The 14,000-nt window shown below is 44.5% G+C and overlaps 1 protein-coding gene across 1 annotated transcript in view; it reads left to right on the forward strand.

Annotated features, from left to right (window-relative positions):
* The first annotated feature begins 410 nt into the window (after nucleotides 1-410).
* LOC116978961 (LON peptidase N-terminal domain and RING finger protein 3-like) overlaps nucleotides 411-14,000 on the forward strand; it is a 46,593-nt gene continuing 33,003 nt past the window's right edge. The window contains exon 1 of the mRNA XM_033030275.1: nucleotides 411-1,154. Within this exon, the coding sequence (XP_032886166.1) occupies nucleotides 488-1,154 (667 nt within the window). The 5' untranslated portion in view covers nucleotides 411-487. The remainder of the gene's footprint in view (nucleotides 1,155-14,000) is intronic.

The raw sequence follows: 14,000 nt of genomic DNA on the forward strand, positions 1-14,000 counted from the left end.
CCACTCCGCACGTTGGGGGAACAGACCCAACGGGTCTGCACTTGCTCTAGTATATATATATATATATATATATATATAGAGAGAGAGAGAGAGGGGGAGAGATATAAAGAGCGAAAGATAGTGAAATAGAGAAATAGATAGATAGATAGGTAGAGAGATAGATAGATAGATAGATAGATAGATAGATAGATAGATAGATAGATAGATAGATAGATAGATAGATAGATTAGATTATGTAGATGGATGGAGGGAGGGAGAGATAGGCCATCGGTAGCAAATTCTCCCAAATTAATTAAAAAATAACAAAACATTACTGAACTTGGTGGTTTTGTAACAGGATGAGTCAGGCCAATGAGAGGCGGTGAAGGGAATCATGTGATGCCGCTTTATGTAACACATTTTTTTGTTCAGCTTTTATGTTGGTCGGATTTGAGGGGCAAAGGCATAATGTTGCCGGAGTCAGTGAGGGGCGAGTGATGGGAGGGAGATGGGAGGGAATGAGAGGACGATGGGGTCGGAAGGCGGTGAGAGGCAGGAGATGCTGCAACTAGCCAGCCAGGCATTCGAGACGAGGAATTTCCAACTGGCCGCCGAGATCTACGAATGCCAGCTGGAGGCGATCCGCGGCGTGCAGGCGGAGGAGAGGGAAAGTGAGCTGAGGTTGAACCATGCCCACTGCCTGGCGCTTGGAGGCCGGCTGGCCGAAGCGGTGGAGCAGTACAAAGTCTTGTCCCAACGGGGCATTCTCGGACCCCAGAAGCTGGAAGAGCTGGTGGACTGCCTGGCAAAAGGCATGAGAGACAGCCAGGGCTGGACGGACGGCGATCATCCCGCCAGAGGTCTGGTAGGCTGCTCCAAATGCACCGGCACCCTGTACGAGCCGGTCACCCTGCGCTGCGGCCACACTCATTGCAAGAACTGCCTGGACAGGGAGAGGGACGGCGGCAGAGCCTCGGCGACTCTGTGTAAACTTTGCAAAGAGAAACTCCCCGTCCCCAGCGCATCCAGAATCAACGTGGTTCTCAACAGTTTCTTGAACAAGTACTTCGCTGCAGAAACCCGAGCACTAACTCTGAGGCACGAAGGCAACGTCCTGTACAAGAACGAGAAACCGCAGGCTGCCTTAGAGAAATATCAGGAAGCCATCGCGTTAGGTAACGTGTCACTCATTTCTTGCAGTCGGGTCCTGGATGTTTCCACTGGTGGGAGAGTCTAGAACCAGAGGCCACAGGCACAGAATAAAAGGTCTTACCTTTAGAATAGGAGACGAGGAGGAATGTTTTTAGCCAGAGGGTGGTGACTCTGTGGAATTCATTGCCACATAAGTCTAGGCAAGCCGTCAATGGATATTTTTAAGGTGGGGATTGACAGATTCTTGGTTAGTAAGGGTGTCGGGGGTTATGGGTAGAAGGCAGGAGAATGGGGTTGAGAGGGGAAAATACTGGTGGTGTAGACTTGATGGGCCGAATGGCCTAATTCTGCTCCTAGAACCTTTGAGCTTATGAAAGCAAGTTGTTCGGTTTTGTAATTGGAGATGATAAGGGGTTGAGAAGTAATTAGAGAGACGATTTGCTTGTGGTAAAAGTTTTTATATTGGGAAGTGTTACTAATGTGAGATATGTGGGGAATATAATATAGGATCTGTGTCCTTTTGCAGAGCATGCTTGGATGGCGAGCTTGCCAATCCTTAATTGGGTAGAAAGGAACTACAGATGCTGGTATATACCAAAGATAGACACAAAGTGCTGGAGTAACTCAGCGGGTTAAGAAACATCTCTGGAGAAAAAGGATGAGTGAAGTTTCGGGTCTGAAGAAAGGTCCTGACCTGAAATGACACCCGTCCTTTTTTTCCAGAGTTGCTGCCTGACCCGCTGAGTTACTCCAGCACTTTGTGTCTATCCTTAATTGGCCTTGACAAGCTAAATACTTTTAAACACGCTTAGTGTTTAGAAGAGAAATGGCCTTTGTGCCCAACAGGTCTGTCTGTACATGTCAGTATTTCAGCTCCACAACAGAATCATTGTACACCCTACACCCGAGATTATCAACACAGCTTTCTCTTCCCCTTTAGAATGCATCTTTCCACATCCTGTTTTCACAGTCTAAATATTCTCCTGTTAAATCAATTCTCCTGACTACCTGATATGAGCCAATATTTATGTGCACCGGGCCTGATCCGTAGTGAAAACACAAGTGAAATCATCTCTCTCCGCTGCTCCCCACTCTTTCCCCTTTCCCCTTCCACCCATAGCCCTACCTCTGGCTTTGCATTGCCCTCCTCTTCTCTCCATACCTGACATTTCTTTTGCCTCGTTTAAACCTCAAGCCTTTGTCATTTACTCCTCCCATCTGCCAATCAAACCCGCTCACTGTATCCACCTATCTCTTGTCTCGTCGCCACCTCTCTTTACCAGCCTCACCCCGTTTAACCAGGGCGGAGAAAGAGTCCTGACCTGAACCGTCGCCTGCCAATTTCCCCCCACAGTTGCTGCCTGACTTGCTGAGTTCCTCCAGCACTTTATATTTTACAATGGAAGCATCCGCACTAATGAGTCATAGAGTCGTGCAGCGTGGAAACAGGCTCTTCGGCCCAACTTACCCAGCAACTAACATGTCCCATCTACACTCGTCCCACCTGCCTGCATTTGGTCCAAATCCCTCTAAACCTGTTCTATCCATGTACCTGCCTAGATGCTTCTTAAACGTTGCGATAGTACCTGCCTCATCTTCCTCCTTCGGCAGCTCATTTCTTGCACAGCAGTGTGTGTTCCAGTTGTTTCAGGGTGTCGAGCAAACAGTGATTGTGCTATGTGTCCAAGTCAGAATGGGGCCTTGCCATTCTAACATCATCTGTCCCTTCCCATTCCCACACTGACCTTTCTGCCCTGGGCCTCCTCCATTGCCAGAGTGAGACAACACACAAACTTTGCCTTCTGCCAATTAACACAAAGGAAGATGGTGCTTAGTTTAGGTTGGTATAGAGATACAGCATAGAAACAGGGCCATCAGCCCATCAATTTCCTCAAACTCAACAGCGATAAGACAGAATTCCTCCTCATAGGCTCCAAAGCCACACTCAGCAAAATCAATAACCCCACTCTCACCAGCGACGGCACCACTGTCTCCCCATCTCCCCAGGCGTGATCTTTGATTCCACCCTCTCCCTTGAGCCTCACATCCGCCATGTCATTAAAACCTCCTTCTTTCATCTCCGCAACATCGCCAAACTCAGACCCTCTCTCACCCTCTCTCACACCTCCCACTGCTGAAAGACTCATCCATGCCTTCATCTCCTCCCGACTGGACTATTGCAACTCACTTCTCCTTGGCATCAGCTCCACCTACATCAACCGACTCCAGCTACAGAATGCAGCGGCCGACTCATCACCCACACCAAATCCTGGCATCACATCACTCCAGTCCTCAAACAACTTCACTGGCTTCCCATCTCCCACCGGATCACCTACAAAATCCTGATCCTCACCTACAAAGCCCTCCACCATCTGGCCCCCCCCCCCCCCCATATCTCACTGACCTCCTCTCCCCCTACCAACCCTCACGGTCCCTCAGATCCACATCAGCCGGTCTCCTCTCCATCCACAAGTCCAACCTCCGCAGTTTTGGGGACAGAGCCTTCTCCAGGGCAGCTCCCAGGCTCTGGAACTCCCTCCCCCAACTGATCCGCAATTCCGTGTCCCTCGCCATCTTCCAGTCCCGCCTCAAGACCCATCTCTTCACCTCTGCCAGCCCTAGCCCCACGTCTCCCTCCCTTTTCATCTGTGCATTAATTGCCTCATATTGTGTTTTGAATTGAATTCTGTCTTTACTTTGTGTACTAGTCATGTCTCTACTATTTATTTCATTCCCCTTACATGTTTTTCCTCTACCTGCTAAATTTTTGTAAGGTGTCCTTGAGACTCTTGAAAGGCGCCCATAAATAAAATGTATTATTATTATTATTAAGTCAACGCCAACCATCGATCACCCTTTTTCACTACCTCTATGCTATCCCTACACATTACACTCTAGGCTACTTAACCTACAAATCCGCACGTCTTTGCGATGTGGGAAGAAACCAGAGCAACCACAGAAAACCTACACTGTCACTGGGAGAATGTGCAAACTCCACACAGACAGCACCTGAGGTGAGGATCCTCCCACATCCCAAAGACATAGTGCAGCTAGTAGAGCTGCTGCCTCTCAATGCCAGAGACCCAGGTTTGATCCTGACATCAAATGCTGCCTGTGTGTGTGCAGTTTGCACGTTCTCCCTCTGACCTTGTGGGTTTCCTTCGGGTACTCCGGTTTCCTCCCATATCACAAAAACGTGCAGGTTTCTTGGTTAATTTGCCAGTGTAATGTGTATGGATAACGTAGAACTATTGTGCACGTGTGATCAATGGTCGGCGTGGGCTGATGGCCCTGTTTCTGTGCTGTATCTCTAAACCAAACTAAACTAAGCACCATCTTCCTTTATGTTCAATGGCAGATAAATTGCAGCTTCCCATTGAGTTTCATTTTTATCAAAGCTCTTGTCGAGTTTTTACTTAAAAAAAAATAACCCTGCAGATGTTGAAAATTTAAAATAGAAACGGAGAATGTTGGAACATCTCATCAGGTCAGGCAGCATCTGTGGAAACTGAAACAATCAACGATTTGGGTCTGTAACCCTTCATTGAACAGAAGACCCGAAACGTTGGCTTTTTTTCCCCACAGGTGCTGCCTCAGTTTAAGAATAAGGGGTAAGCCATTTAAACAGCGATGAGAAAAAACCTTTTCACACAGAGGGTTGTGAATCTGTGGAATTCTCTGCCTCAGAAGGTAGTGGAGGCCAATTCTCTGGATGCTTTCAAGAGAGAGTTAGCTAGAGCTCTAAAAGATAGCGGAGTCAGGATATGGGGAGAAGGCAGAAACGGGGTACTGATTGTGGTTGATTAGCCATGATCACAGTGAATGGTGATGCTGGCTCAAAGGACCGAATGGCCTACCCCTGCACATATTGTCTATTGTTTGAGCTGCTGAGTTTTCCCAGCATTTTCAGTTTTTCTTTCAGTCAAACATTTTGTATTAAAAAAAAAAGTCACTTTCTCTTCACTTTTGGTGTTGAATTGTCTACGCTTTGACCAGATGTGTTGCATGATCCAGCTGAACCTTAAATGAGGATTAATTGGTGAGAACGTTTTTTTTTTTGAGAGCACAATTGGCACACGATAGTGTAATGATTTGATGATATTATTCAAAAATGGTTATGCCATGAATTTTGTGGATATGACATTCCTGGGGAATTTTCCATCTTAAATATGAGTGTTCTGGCTATACTGGAGCAGTTGCCTGGAGCTGTGGCTCGTCTGAAGAAACAAGTGTTCAACACTACAACCAGGATGTTAACTTTTCCGAAGAGCTTTACTGCATTAAATACTCTTAACCATTTTCTCGAATATTGTGTAAACTGAATGGAATTGGGTGGAGACACATCTCTGGCAACTTGGGGCAGCTGACATGAATCATAAGTCAAGAGTTTTTAATTGCCATATGCGCTGACAACGGAAGAATGAAATATTTAATAATGGCAGCATAATAGACCTGTATCACCATACACATAGACAATACAGACACCTCTTGACTGGCGCAATTGGCGACTATGTAAACGCGTGCTTATATAAACCATTCTGCATTCAGTCCCTAGTGCAATCAAGGCAGTTCGGAATTTCCACAACACTGTACGATCACTCAAGTTTACATCGGAAACAAGCCAGCAATGGAGGTGGTGCTTATCCCGAAGTTCACTCGCAGCCGAAAGTGCCCTGGACACAGCCGGGTACAAATTAGACAGTTAGTACTCTCAGTATCACAGCGTGGAAGCAGGCCCTTTGTCCCACATTGTCCAACATGTCCCATCTACACCAGTCCCACCTGCCTGCATTTATCCACATATGCATCTAAACGTTTAGCACATATCCATCTAAACTTGTCCTATCCATGTTCCAGTCTGTAATTGCTTCGTAAATGTTGTGATGGTTCCTGCGTCAACTACCTCCTCCATGAGCAGGTCGTTCCATACACCCACCACCCTTTGTGTGAAAAGGTTGTCCCTCAGTTTCCTATCAAATCTTTTCCCCTCCACCTTAAACCTTTGCCTTCTTGTTCTCGATTCCCCTACTCGAGGCCAGAGACCCTACCCGATCTATTCCTCTCATGATTTTATACACTTTATACTAAAGTGAGTTATTTTGGGCAGGGGGTGGGGATGGTGATTCCAACACGTAAAATCTGACTTGCATAAGGGTTCATGGGAAGTAACCCTTATGTTAGTTGGGAGTGCCTGTATATAATAAACAAAATTCAATGAAATATTAACCCCAATACCCAAAATATTAACCCCAAAAAACCCAGAAGTCCTTTGTACAACCAAGGACAGTCCATAGTTCACATATGCTGTTAGTGGATAAATATAGGGTGGCACAGTGGCGCAGCTGGTAGAGTCGCAGCATCAAAGACCCAGAGACCAGGTTCATTCCTGGCCTCGGGTGCTATCTGTGTGGAGTTTGCACGTTCTCCCCGTGAGGCGTGGGTTTCCTCAGGGTGCACAAAGAGTGGCGGGTGCCTGGAACACACTGCCAGGGAAGATGGTGGAAAGATGCGATGGTAGAGGCATTTAGACAGGCACATGAACATGAACAATGGTGGTATATAGACCAGGTTCAGGCAAACAGATCAGCTTAAAATGGCATCATGGTTGGCACAACCCATGGGTGGAAGGACATGTGCCCATGCTGTGCTGTTCTATGATCTATATTCGCATATCAACCCTATTTGTGGACTATATAAAGGTGATGCAATGAGAGAGTTGCCATTTTTATTTCCTTAAGAACTTCAGTTGAGTTTTTAGCAATCCCCATAATCATTTCATAATCACTTTAACGGTTATCAGCTACTTTTCGTGACAGATTAAAAGTTAAACAGCAAAGTGCCCCGGAATGATTGGGAGAGATATCGTAGGGTAGATGTGACAGCTCAAGTGCTGTCTATGTGAAGTTTGCATGTTCTCCCTGTGACCGCGTGGGTTTCTCCGGGTGCATCCCAAAGATGCGTGGATTTGTAGGTTAATTGGCTGCTGTAAATTTCAGTAACATATATACATTTCTGAGGTTCATAAACAGAGACCCAGGATACAAAAGCAGGGAAGTTATAAACTCTGCAAAGTTTGGTTGTAACCATTTCTGTAAAGGATGTGAAGGTCAGAGGCAGGGTCTGGAAAGATCTACTGGATAGATAGATTTAAGCTGCAAGGTTAGACTGAGAAACGGCGACTGTTCTTTTTTAAGTTAGAGATACAGCGCAGAAACAGGCCTTTCGGCCCACCAAGTCCACGCCGGCTAGCGATCCCTGTACACTAGCACTATCCTACACACTAGGGACAATTTACAATTTTTACCAAAGCCAATTAATCTACTAACATGAACGTCTCTAGTGTGTGGGGTACCTGGGGTAAACATACGTAGTCATAGGGAGAATGTACGAACTCCATACAGAGAGCACTCATAGTCAGGAACAAACCTAGGTCTCTGACCTGCAAAGCAGCAACTCTACCACTGTGCCCCTTCTTGGGGTAAACTTGGCAGAAAACTTGACTGAGGTAGACAAGATCATGGGTGGTTGAATCTGGGTTGAGCGAAGAAAGCTGTTTCCATTAGCATACCATGGAACATAAATGGGTGGCACATCTGGTAAAGCTGCTGGATCACAGTGACAGAGACATGGATTCGGTCCTGCCCTGGGGTGCTGTCTGTGTGTGTGGAGTTCAGACTTTCTCCCTGTCATCACGTGAATTTGTAACAGATGCTCTGGTTTCCTCCCATATCACAAAAACACTCTGTTTTGTAGGTTAATTGGCCTCAGTAAATTGCCACTGGTGTTTAGGGAGTGGCTGAGAAAGAGGGATAACACGGAACAAGTGTGAATGGGCAATCGCTAGTCAGCGTGGACCCGGTGGGCTTTCCAGCCTGTTTCCACGCTGTGTCTCTAAACTGAACTCAAATGTGGTACAAAAGAAAGCCAAGAATTAATCTGATTTGGACTTTGCTCTTGTAATGACAGTGGAAACAAAGTTACTCGGGTGGGGATTGGCTTTACAATGGAGAGAGAATAATTTACAGGGCTGTATGAAAGAGCAGGGAAATGTATTGGGTGGGATTGCACCATGAAGTGCCAACATCGACCTGATGGGCTGAATGGTCCTCATGTACCATAATTTTGTGATTTGTTTAGTGTGGAACTCAAACATGTATCTCTGGATTATCAGGTTTACTAATCAAATAACATAACAACTGAGTTATTTAGAACCTATTTATAAATTGAGGTTAATAGAACAGGGTGTGTTATATAAGACGTGATCCTATCTTTCGTCCTCTGGTTATATAGCAGCTATTATATAACCCTAGTGGAAGAACTGGGTCAACAGAAGCGTCGAATTTGTGAACAGTTTAAATGCAATTGTTTAATTTAATTGATATAAATAAGACACCTTGAGTGATTTTTATTTTTAAATTACGCACTATTTCTTTATAACTTTAGTTTTTAGTTTAGCGATACAGTGTGGTAACAGGCCCTTCGGCCCACCGAGTCCACACCAACCAGCAATCCCCGCACTCTTAACACTATCTTACACACATTTCGGACCATTTTTACAATTTAACCGAAACTACAAACTTGTACGTCCTTGGAGTGTGGGAGGAAACCAGAGATCCCGGAGAAAACCCACACATGTTATGGGGAGAATGTACAAACTCCGTACAGACAGCACCCGTAGTCAGGATTGAACCTGGGTCTTTGGCGTTGTAAGGCAACAACTCTACCGCTGCACTAACGTGTTGTCCCTTTAGCGGTTAAAAACTGATAAATAAAAAACAGCCAAAAGACGTACTTGGAGAAATTAAGCTTTGTTTCAACTATAGCTACTGATATTGCAGTTTTATTTCAGTTTTATACAGCATGTAGCCATCAAAACACATCTGGACTACTGACTAATTCCATCTATTTGCTGAATCCCTTTATCAGTGATGTTATCGATGGTGGTTGGTGGTTTAGTTTGGTGTCAGCATGACCTTTAATGTGTGTGCTAGTTTCAGAATTCAATTCTATTAAGTTACACTTTATGAAGATAGAAGGCTGGTATAAATTGAAATAACCCTATAAATCAAATGACCTATCCATGTTCTCCAGGGATGCTGGCTAACCATTTAAGTTACTCCAGCATGTTCTCTTTTAAAAAAAAACAGCATCTGCAGTTCCTTGTTTCTACGGTATTGGTTTAATTAAGTTTTGGAGATTCAGCGTAGAAACGGGTCCTTCAGTCCACCAGCAATGACCCATACACTAGTTCTATTGTACACACTAGGGACAATTTACAAAAGCCAATTAACATACAAACCTGCACACCTTCAGAGTGCGGGAGAATACTGGAGAAAACCCACGTGGTCACAGGGAGAACGTACAAACTCTGTGCAGTCAGCACCCGTCGTCAGGATCGAACCCGGGTCTCTGGTGCTGTAAGGCAGCAAATCTAGCTCTGTGCCATAGTGCTGCCACAATATTGGTTTATTATTGTCACGTGTGCTGAGACGTAGTGAAAAGCTTTGTTTTGCATGCTCTCCGGACATGAGTACAACAGGTAGTGCCAAAAGTGAAAGAAAATTGAGTGTAGAAATCCTACTAACAGTTCCCACATTTCCCTCGACTTCCCCCAGATTTTACCACTCAATCACATCTAGGGACAATTAACAGTGATTAATTAACTAGTAAATTTGAAGAAGGGTTTTTGTCTAAATCATCACCCATCCGTGTTCTCCGGAGACACTGCCTGACCTGCTGAGTTACACCAGCACTTTGTGCCCTTTTTGTGTATTAACCAGCATCTGCAATTCTTTATATCTACAAACTGCATTAATATTACATTTAACATCTGTGCCCATCCATTATTAACAAATAAACTTTAGACTTTAGAGATACAGCGTGGAAACAGGCCCTTCGACCCACCAAGTCTGCGCCAACCATCGATCCATGTGCACTAGCACTATCCTACACACTGGGGACAATTTACAATTTTACCGAAGCCGATTAACCTACAAACCTATATGTCTTTGGAGTGTGGGAGGAAACTGGAGCACCTGGAGAGAACCCACATAGTCACTGGAAGAATGTACAAACTCCATACAGACAGCACCTGTAGTCAGGATGGAACCCAGATCTCTGGCTGCAATTCTATCACTGTGCTGCCGTTTTGCCCCGAACAACTAATACTAAAATTACTGGCAAAATGTGAATGGCTTGAATGCTAAATAATTATTTTATGCCCCACTTCAACCATTTATGGATCACCTGACTCAAATGATACCTGAACAGATAGTAGCTTAATGGGCCTGTCCCACTTGGGCGAGTGTTTGGGCGACTACAGACGACTGACGCAAAATTTTCAAAGTTGAAACTTTTCGGCGACAGTGGCAACAATCTTTGCTGTCGTAGGTTATGTCGTAGGTTGTCGCCAGGTGTCTTAGGTGAATTCCATTAAAACTAGTCCCTGGCAGTCGCCTAAAGGGGCTGTCCCACAGCGGCGACCTAATCCGCGAGTTAAGAAGAGTGTCTTCGACCTTCAAGCTCGAGGGCAATCGCCTGGAAAACCTCGAGCTGGACCACACACACACACACACACACACACACACACACACACACACACACACACACACGGCAAAGGCGGGGGCCAGGGAAAGTGGGGGATCACTGTCTGAAATTCACACCCGCGATGAAGAGGAAGGTAAAAGACGGCTGCACAGTAACGGTAAGTCATTTAGAGAGCACGGGGGGGTGGAGAGAAGGAGTGGAGACACATTTTAAGAAGTATTAAGTTTTGCGGCCATTTTCTTTTGTCCTGAAAACTCCAATGAGCCAATCAAAATGCCCGGTCAGTGAAGGAGATTGCCTATGGCTGCCCTCGACTGCCTGTAACTAAATAGCGACCCCACTCCACTGCACTACGAGTTAAAAAGAACCATGCTGACCAAATTTTACTCGCGGAAAAATTTTCAACATGCTGGAAATTTTTCCGCGACCTAGCTGAGGCCACGAGTATGCGGGAACTTCCCTCGAGCATGAAAGAGAGTTCCAGTGACCTCATAGGACCTCCTAGGACCACGTGTCGACCATGCTGCAAGTTTGAGTCGAGGGCAAACTTCTAAACTCGCAGATTAGGTCGCCGGAGTGGGACAGCCCCTTAAGTGGGATAGGGCCATTAACTGTTGTTCTACAACTGTTTGATAAAGACATTAATTGAAAGAGGGTAAGTCAGTACAAGGAGTGTCAAAGAGAGGGCAGTTTTGATCTTACAGAAGTGTACAAAATCAGGAGAGGAATAGATCGGGTAGATGCACAGAGTCTTGCCCAGAAGGAGAATCGTGAACCAGAGGACTGAGGTTTAAGGCATGTGGGGAAAGATTTAATAGGAACCTGAGGGGTAACTTTTTTACACAAAGAGTGGTAGGCATAAGGGATGAGCTGCCAGAGCAGGTAGTTGAGGCAGTGACTATTGCAACGTTTAAGAAGCTTTGTGTATGGGACAGGTTTAGAGGGATATTGTGCCAAATGCTGGCAGGTGTGACTAGTGTAAATGGGACATGTTGCTCGTCATGGGCAAGTTGGGCTGAAGGGTGTGTTTCCACGTTGCATGACTATGAACAGGTGGCCTGTCAAACTTGTGCTACATCTACAATAGCTGATGCATCATGGTCAGAAATATGCAGGGAACGGAGGGACGTGGGTCACATGCAGGCGGAGGAGATTAGTTTATCTTGACATCATGTTTGGCACAGAAGACCTGGCCCTGTGCTGTACTTTACATTTTTTGTCTGACTCACTCTTTCCAAAGAAAATATGAATGGTTCCTTAGATATAATCAATGTGAGCCTAACTTGTACATCTGAGGTTAAATTTGAACACATAAGGAACATCAGTAGGAGTTGGCCATTCGGCCCCTCATGCCCGCTATACTAACCCACTTTAACTTGATTATAACTAAAAATCAATTGATATGTCTTGAATAACAGCAGAAAGTATAACAAAATCTCAGCAGGTCAAGCAGCATCCGTTACTTCTGGATGCTCCAGTTTCCTACCGCATCCCAAAGCCGTGCGGTTTTCTAGGTTAATTGGCCTCTGTAAATTACCCAAGTGTGTAAGGGATGGATTTGAAAGTGGAATAACATAGAACTAGTGTGAAGATGGTTGGCATGGACTCGATGGGCCAAAGGGCATCTATGCTGTATCTCTTCAACACTTAACAAAACCCAGAATTGAACATCATTGTCTTCCATTTCTGAACATGGAACCATACATAATGCACATATAGTACATGAAGTGGTCAGTGTACCAACAGCTCAGTGTATTGCTATCAAATTCTTGTGGTATTGAAATAGCATAATGGCTGTTCAAACTGCAACAGAATTTGACATGAATGTATCAACTGTTCTCGATAATGTGTTAATCTGAAATCAGTTGAAAGTCCTCTCTACTCTGGGTTTGAAAGACTGGATGCTCTTCTGTGTGTTTGCATGTTCACTGTGTGATCACGTAGGTTTCCTCTGGGTGCTCTGGTTTCCTCCCATATCCCAAAGACGTGTGGGTTTGTAGGCTCTGTAAATTGCCCTTGGTGGTAGGGAATGGATGAGGAACTGGAACTGGTGATAACATAGATGAACTGGAGATCAATAGTCGACATGGGCTCGGTGGGCCGATGGGTCTGTTTCCATGCTGTTTCTCTAAACTAAGTACTCCAAATGTGGCTTTTCCAAAGTCTTGTACAAGTCCTCACTGTACTGTCCTCAACTTTGGTCACAGTTGAACCACTTGATTATTTTTGCCATAATGAAATACATTTTATTTGTAATCCACATATAATTTCTTAAATCTTAGCCACTTCCTGTTTACTGCCCTACTTTTAAAAATATTTTTCCAGATTTCCATAAGTACCTCGGCTTCATATATCCTTACTCATGTTAAAGATCCTTGTTTCACTTTGAAAGAAATCATAATTTTTTTAAATATAACATTCTATCAAATTGTGATCGTGGTTCCCTCAAGATTCCTTCACACTTGCATCTTACAGCTTGCCCTTCTCATTATATAAATATCTAAAATAAATTATCTAATAGAGCCTGTTACCTCATAGGCTGCTTAAGCATCCTGAACTGGAAAACCATTTCTTCTATGTTCTGTGACTTCTTCCTCTAGCCATTTGTTTAACTTTGTTAGTTTTTTAGTTTTAGAGATACAGCGCGGAAACAGGCCCTTCAGTCCACCCATTCCATGGCGAACAATGATCACTTCGGACACTAGCACTATCCTACACCCTAGAGCCAATTTACAATTTTTTTAATCGAAACCAATTAACCTACCAACCTGTACGTCTTTCAAATGTGAGTGGAAACCGGAGCTCCCAGAGAAAACCCACGTGGTCACGATGAGAATGTAGAAACTCAGTACAGGCAGCACCCATAGTCAGGATCGAACCCAGGTCTCTGACGCTATAGGCAGCAATCTTGCAGCTGTGCCACCAAGCCGTCTAAGAGAAGAATTCAAGTCAACCATGATTATTGTATTAACAGCACGGTGATATATTATTCCATTAATAAACTTCATTGTAAGTAAATTAATTGATGCCAAATAATGGGAAAAGTTTAGAATGATAGGAGCTAATTTGTTAGTGCATAGGACTTTATTTGTGGAGTGCAGGAGGGAGAGGGAAGATTTTATATAAATATATATCTCTCATATCTCATATATAAAAGTCTGATCTTGTATATGTGTGTGTGTATATGTGGTTGTCCTTACATCTTCACAAAAACACTACGTGGTAACAATTACATTTTTACATATTCTGATTCACATTTTTCCCCTCTAGGCAGCGACTGCCTTCACTGAACATTTTATGCTTTATTTCTCGACTTATTCACG

The sequence above is a fragment of the Amblyraja radiata genome, chromosome 12, assembly GCF_010909765.2.
Source record: "Amblyraja radiata isolate CabotCenter1 chromosome 12, sAmbRad1.1.pri, whole genome shotgun sequence".
NCBI lineage: Eukaryota > Metazoa > Chordata > Chondrichthyes > Rajiformes > Rajidae > Amblyraja > Amblyraja radiata.